The 6,620-nt window shown below is 40.1% G+C and overlaps 1 protein-coding gene across 1 annotated transcript in view; it reads left to right on the top strand.

The window, feature by feature from the left end:
• The window catches only part of LOC119291108 (7-methyl-GTP pyrophosphatase-like), a 4,728-nt gene extending 624 nt beyond the window's left edge, over positions 1–4,104 (top strand). Inside the window, exons 2-9 of the mRNA XM_037569819.1 lie at positions 50–121; positions 223–297; positions 1,054–1,146; positions 2,276–2,345; positions 2,440–2,531; positions 3,290–3,331; positions 3,477–3,557; positions 3,663–4,104. Coding sequence (XP_037425716.1) covers positions 50–121; positions 223–297; positions 1,054–1,146; positions 2,276–2,345; positions 2,440–2,531; positions 3,290–3,331; positions 3,477–3,557; positions 3,663–3,743 — 606 coding nt within the window. The 3' untranslated portion in view covers positions 3,744–4,104. The remainder of the gene's footprint in view (positions 1–49; positions 122–222; positions 298–1,053; positions 1,147–2,275; positions 2,346–2,439; positions 2,532–3,289; positions 3,332–3,476; positions 3,558–3,662) is intronic.
• Positions 4,105–6,620: the final 2,516 nt, after the last annotated feature.

Here is a 6,620-nt window from a genome sequence, read left to right as displayed (position 1 = left end):
TTCTCTAACCTGGATTGCGCTTGTGCGTTTGCTTTGGTTGACGATGCAGCTGATTCTCGGCTCCTCGTCGGCGTCGCGCCGCCAGATTCTGGCCGAGATGGGGTACCAGTTCAAATTACTTGTAGGTGATTTCCCCCCTCGTCTTCTGGGGATGGTTAACTCTAGCAGTTTGCTTGTGATTTGTCCTCTTTCTTTTCTTATTTTTCTCCCGTTGGGTTTTAGAGCGCGGACATTGACGAGAAGGAGATCAGAAAGGAGAAGCCAGAGGAGCTGGTGGTCGCCTTGGCTCACGCGAAAGTAATTTCCTTTCCCTTTTCTTTTATTCAAGAACTAGGTTCCGCTGTCCTTGTAGATTTGTTCTAGCAGTTTTGTTTAGGAATTAGGGCAAGGGCCACATAAGTATTTTCTTAAGAGAGCAAAATCATATTATTTCTAACGCTAGGAGTGGAGTTTGCTTTGCGGGAGTGAGTGAGTTTATTATTTATGGCTATAGAACGAATATTTAGCAAGCTGGCACATTATAGGTTTGTCTTTTCTTTGTGTGTTTGTGTGTGTGTGTGTGTGTGTGTGTGTGTGTGTGTGTGTGTGTGTTTGTGTCAAGACAATGGTCTTTAGTAGTACTATATGTGTTACTACCTCTGCTCCCAAATAGATGGCATATAAATTCAGTCAAAAAGTCAATGATTTCTAAGTTTGACCAAGTATATATACAAAATTACTAAGATAAGCAATATCAAATCATTACCAATATATGCACCATTAGATATATATTCATAATCTATTTATCTAATATTGCATTTATCGATATTTTCTTCTATATATTTGGTCAAACTGAGAAAGAATTGACTTTCTCACTGGATTTATATACCATCTATTTGGGGACAGAGGGAGTACTACCTTCTAAAATGGATTAATGTTATTTTCTTGGAATAAAGTACCTCATTTGTATATTTCTTTTCATCAGAAAAATAAGAGATTGTCAAACTGTGCCAGTTGTAATTCTGATTTTGTTTTAGTTTTTAAGTGTGCTACTATGCTATATCAATGCTGTAGGCAGATGCAATATTGGATAAGATGCGGAACAATGGGATGATGAAAGAGATTGTTGACTCTCAAGAGACCACCTTGTTGATCACTGCTGACCAAGTATGTATCTTACAACATCCCCTCTAACAAGCCTTTTTGTGGATTGATTTTTGCTTATAATTACGATGTTAGTTTCATGTGGTGATGTGGATAAAGCAGAATATTAGTCACTTTACACTGTGATTTTCTAGAATCTGGATGGAGTCATCCTGGAAACTGTTATTATTATTTGACTGTAGTTACATGATTATGTCACCACTGTATTTCAAGATTTATTGCCTTACCAGTTTTGGTTCTAGTGTTTCTGGAAATATGGCCCAATCTCTGTAAAAGTAGATATTTTCTTGATCACTGTTTGGTTTAGGAGTTAGCCAGTTAGGCATATCTGCAACATGTCTGTTGTATCTGAACATTGCATGTTGAATGTTGAGAGGGTGCTCAGACAATAATCCATATCAATAAGCATAAATTGGTGTCTGCATAAGTTACTCCCTAGATAATCCATGTATCATACACACTAGGATAGCAGTTAGGCCAAAGGAGTCCGCATAAAATCTGGGTGTGAAAGATAGATAATTATAATCAGGAGTATGAGTATGATCCAAACATACTCCTGATTATAATTATCCATATCTATATCCATATCTCAAGAGTCATTTTTATATGTGTTTTAATCATGTTTGGGTCTTTGGGTATGAAAGATAGATAATTATAATCAGGAGTATGTTTGGATCATTGATTTAGAAGCTGTTTTTTTTAATCATGAGTATGTTAGCCAGTTAGGCATAGCTGTTTTTCTTGATCACTCCTGATTGCTTGGACCATATCCATATCTCAGAGTCATTTTTATATGTGTTTTCATCATCTTTGGGTCTTTGGGTATGAAAGATAGATAATTATAATCAGGAGTATGTTTGGATCATTGATTTAGAAGCTGTTTTTTTTGCTCATTACTACTGTAGTTACTTTTGTTAAAATTGCTCAGACAAACTATTGTTTGTAGGGCACAGTATGACATCCAAAAAATGGACTCCGATAACATTCATAGTGGAATGTTTACTTAGTTTCTTGAAAAATAGTGAATGTTTGTACTCTGTGTCGCATGCTTATGCATGTACCATGTGTGTGCACACATTTTAGTGCTTATTTGACTCTCCCCCTTGTTCTGGTATTTTGTTTTCTTTTGGAGGTTGTGGTTCATGATGGAGTTATTCGAGAAAAACCTACCACTCCAGAGGAGGCACGTAAATTCATCCAAGGTTTGTCTTATCCACTGTTGTGTGTCGGCGCATGAGCTCAAATTATTTTAGATCATTTGTTAGACTTGTCCGTTTAACCACATACTGGTCACAGGATATTCCCAAAGCCATGCTGCGACAATTGGATCTGTGCTTGTTACAAATGTGAAGACCGGTACTAGAAGGGAAGGATGGGATAGATCTGAAGTAATAACCAACTTTTTCTGATGTTCCATTGAGAAATGAGTACCAAAGTCGTTCGTTCACATAGACATCAGTATTGATTTTAAATTATCGACGTTTTTTGAAGGACAAACCTAATCACTGAATTTTGGTCTTTGATTCAGATTAGTTATAAAGTAACATGATCTGCTGTAATGCTAGCTTCATGTCAAAAATCTGGTTCAGCTTTCAGTCCCAGTAAACTGATAAATAACAGTGGCCTAACTTGAGCACAGCCTTCTGAAAAACGGAACCTCTGCGCGCATGGCACTTTTGTGTCCAATTCCTGTATGACAACCGATCCAGTGGTTTGCTATGATTTATTTCAAAGTGTGGATGGTTTGATGTGCACCATCGTACAGGAATCGGACGAAGAAGATCGTATGCATATTAGCGTTCTCTGAAAAATTGATGGGCTAACATCAATTCAGCCTTAGTGTTCAGACGTCCTTGTGCTCTTTCATAAAGCAGAGACGCATCTTAAAGTTTTGAGACTAATTTGACATTTGGTACTTTAATTTATCATATCATGGTTTACTTCAGAATCCTTATGGGATTTTAGGTGCATGCATCAGATAATTAACTCTTGGTGAGTCTGATATTTAACGTTTCATTGGCACAAAATATCAAATGAATCCTAACGAATATGCATAATCCAGTTATGATCCCATGTTTCCATCAGTTTGAGTTCCGTGTTGCAGAGTTTTGGCCTCACACTTTCCACTATAATTGTCCCTGTGCAGGTTTATTTCCACAAGATACCCAATGAAGTTGTTGAGAGCTTGGTAAGTCCGAAAAACAAGCATTTTAATTTTGGCATGTCCTGCAGTGCTCCTGCCTGGTTTAGAAGAAATGAAGTGTTAATTTCGAACCATATCCTCTCATTATCGAGTTACACCCACTGAAATTTTTCACTCGTGTGTATTTCAGATTGAGGAGGGCAACGTCTTCTATGTTGCTGGAGGCCTTCTAGTAGAGCATCCACTGACTTCACCTCTCGTGGAAGCCATTGTGAGTCACATCCTGACATGTTCTTGTTCTAGGCTGGACTATATATTTCCATGTCTGAGACAAATGAAACAGTCAAACAGCATCTCAACATGGCAATCTGTGCAGGTCGGTACAATAGATAGCGTAATGGGGCTTCCTAAAGCTCTCACGGAACAGCTCATCAAGGATTCCCTCCAGGAGCCATAGCTGCAAATTTCCGAACTAAGCTGGCCGGCGTTGTGGATATCTCTTTGTTAGAAAATCACTATTCTTGTGCTGAACAAAACTAAACACTCATCATTTCTGGCAAATGGAGTGGACTCTAATCAGCGTCATCAGCCTCGCTATACCAACTTTATTAGGCTGAATTTTAGCAGCCACTGAATTCCTCTTGGTGGCTAAGTGAACTGGGTAGTAGCCAGTAACATTTTGGAGACCTTTCTGTGACTAACACCGCATCAATGGGCTTCATTCTTCCATGTGATGTTAAGGGTCTGACAGACCAAACGTATGTGCGTCATCTGTTCTGCATGCTATATCAGGAGACCAGCGAGTTGCGAATTGGGGCTATGAATTTATATTCTGAAAACGAGGATAGGCCCAACTTTTCTGGGGGAGAATTTTATTTCGCCTTGGCACCAAGCAACTAGGTTTAAATCTTGGTTGATGGAGCAGTGCACACCTTCTTTCACTGCGTTCCAAGCTTGGGCTCCATGAAATAAATGTGGAAAAGCCCCTGTGTAGCAGGGGCCAATCCTGGCTTCTGGGGTTCTATTTGCTTGACCTTGAATAGTCCATGCTAATCTTCAAACCTGCATTTTTTGGTCTGGTCTTGTTCCTTTTATCTTTTAACATGCTACAGCGTGTGCATCCGGTAGAAAGGTTGCTTAGTCTGTTTGACAGACAGGTTGCTGGGTCTGACAAAATTACTGATAATACTCCCTCTGTCCCAAAATAAGTGGAACGAAATCACAAAGTTGAGACACTTATTCTGTGACGGAGGGAGTATCTTGTATCGTAGTAATACCCTGTATGTATATTTTTTACTTCTGGTGTTCTTTGTACACCTTGACAGTTGATGAATAGAACGAAAGTTTTCCTGCAAAATAATAATAATACTCCCTTCCATCCAAAATAAGTGTCTGGAGTACCATTATAGTGTCAAAAACATATTATATTTTGATACAGAGGGAGTACTATATAAGTTCTCACTCACAAACTCAAAACAGAGCTCTTTCTTTCGACAGGCTAGTGCGCGCGCACTATTTAGAATTTAGGTTCTTTTTTAGGTAAAACTCAAAACAGAGCTGGGGAAGTAAGAAAAAGCAGTTCTCTGTGTAAACAGCTGGCTGGGCTGCGAATCCGGCCCTGGAGCAACTAGCGCCGCTCCGTCCGCCGTCGACGGCTACGGGCTGAATTACCCTTTTACCCAGAGTCTGCACTGCGCCGTCCCGTTGGTGGTTCGCTTCAACGCAGTAGAAGAGTTAGAGCACAGCGACACGAGCGCGCAGATGGGCGAGCGGAGTTTGGTCCTGAGCGGAGCGGAGGTTGCGGTTGCCGGCGAAGCCAAGAAGCTCCAGTTGCGGCGTCCTTATCCGCAGCGCGCGTGGCCGCTGGCCGGCGGAGGTCCAGTAGTCCAGTACCCCAAGTTGCCGCACTCGCTAGGTATGACATAGCTCCAGGTAAGGGAGCAAAACTGCAATCACGTGGGCCAGGAACTGAAATTCTGGTCAATTAGCGATGGAATTGGGTGGTCTAGGTTAATACCTATGTGGCTTGGCAGCGATATCCTTAGGTTGGATTTCTCCACTGTCGGTCATCTATCCTCATCCATCACTCGTTATTGTGGAAGATTACAAACGGTTACTGAATCTTTTGTATGGCCGCGGTCAGACTACGAGTAAATGGAAGAGTTTGGGTTTGATTTGGGGATCAAAATTGATAACACTTGCCTGCATTTTGTATGATTAGTTTTGATACAATCTGATTAGTGAACTTCAAGCCTTTTTAGCAGGTTAGTTACAATTGTGAGACCACTGGCTATGGATCTGTGTGCGCTAGGACACTTCCAAAAGTATAGGAACAATGTACGTGTTTATGCACTACTGCGCTGTTGCGTATTCTAACCAAATGAACACCAATCATCCGACATCAACATGTCTGTGCATCCATAACCATAAGCACTACACAAATGTTAATACTGTATCCTATCACATTCATGGCCTCTTCCCTGTGGGATGTGGCGATGGCAGCCACCACCTTCTAATGGCCAGGGGGGGTTGACGTGTTAGGATTTTAGCAGTGCTTGTCTCATGGGAAAATTGGAAGCTGATGCATCAGGAAAATGGATAATATCTAGGGTATAAAACCATAAAAGCGTGCTGATTTGCACTTTGGATATATTTGATCCAGACTTTACAATCTATTGTTTGCCTTAGTATCATCTAGTTCCTTCATGTTCCCTTGCTGCACTAATATTGTTTCATTTCTAGGCGTAGATTTCAAATTACAATATAAGCATACTGTTGCCTTGATTTCAGTTTATATTGGCCTATAAAAACCGAACTTCAGTTGCTTCTTTATTCTCCGCTAATCTCAGTTGGTTCTTCGTACCAAATTTGTTTCATAATTATATTTGTACAGTATGCTGCAGAAAATGCTCATTAATCTTTATGCTTATACTTATCTACCCCACTCGCAGCAAATCTTCTTGAGAAGTTGAGGTCACATTTCTTTTAATGAAGTTTTGGTGGCAGGTGGACATCCACAATTATCCCTGTTAGGTTCTCTCACTGTGATGCCTTCTTGTTCTTTACAAATTTCCGCTGTCTAATTTTGGTCTTAGGAGTCACTGAAAGATGAAATGGAATCTGTTTCACGAGCTCCAGCCTTGATACAATAATTAATGCTCATTGATGTTATCTACTTTGTCTTGTTGTCTATGTATCTAAAAATTAACAGGGCGTGGTTATGAGGTGCAAAGTGTGAACTAACTGTATATTCGATGCAATAGGGGTCTTTGAGTCAGATTAGAATGGGCAACTTGAAGTTGAATCAGTAAAGAACATTTTACAATTTTGTTAT

Source organism: Triticum dicoccoides, chromosome 4B (assembly GCF_002162155.2).
Source record: "Triticum dicoccoides isolate Atlit2015 ecotype Zavitan chromosome 4B, WEW_v2.0, whole genome shotgun sequence".
In the NCBI taxonomy this organism is placed as follows: domain Eukaryota; kingdom Viridiplantae; phylum Streptophyta; class Magnoliopsida; order Poales; family Poaceae; genus Triticum; species Triticum dicoccoides.
Note: the sequence above shows the minus strand (reverse complement) of the source record. Positions and strands in the feature narration are given on the sequence as shown.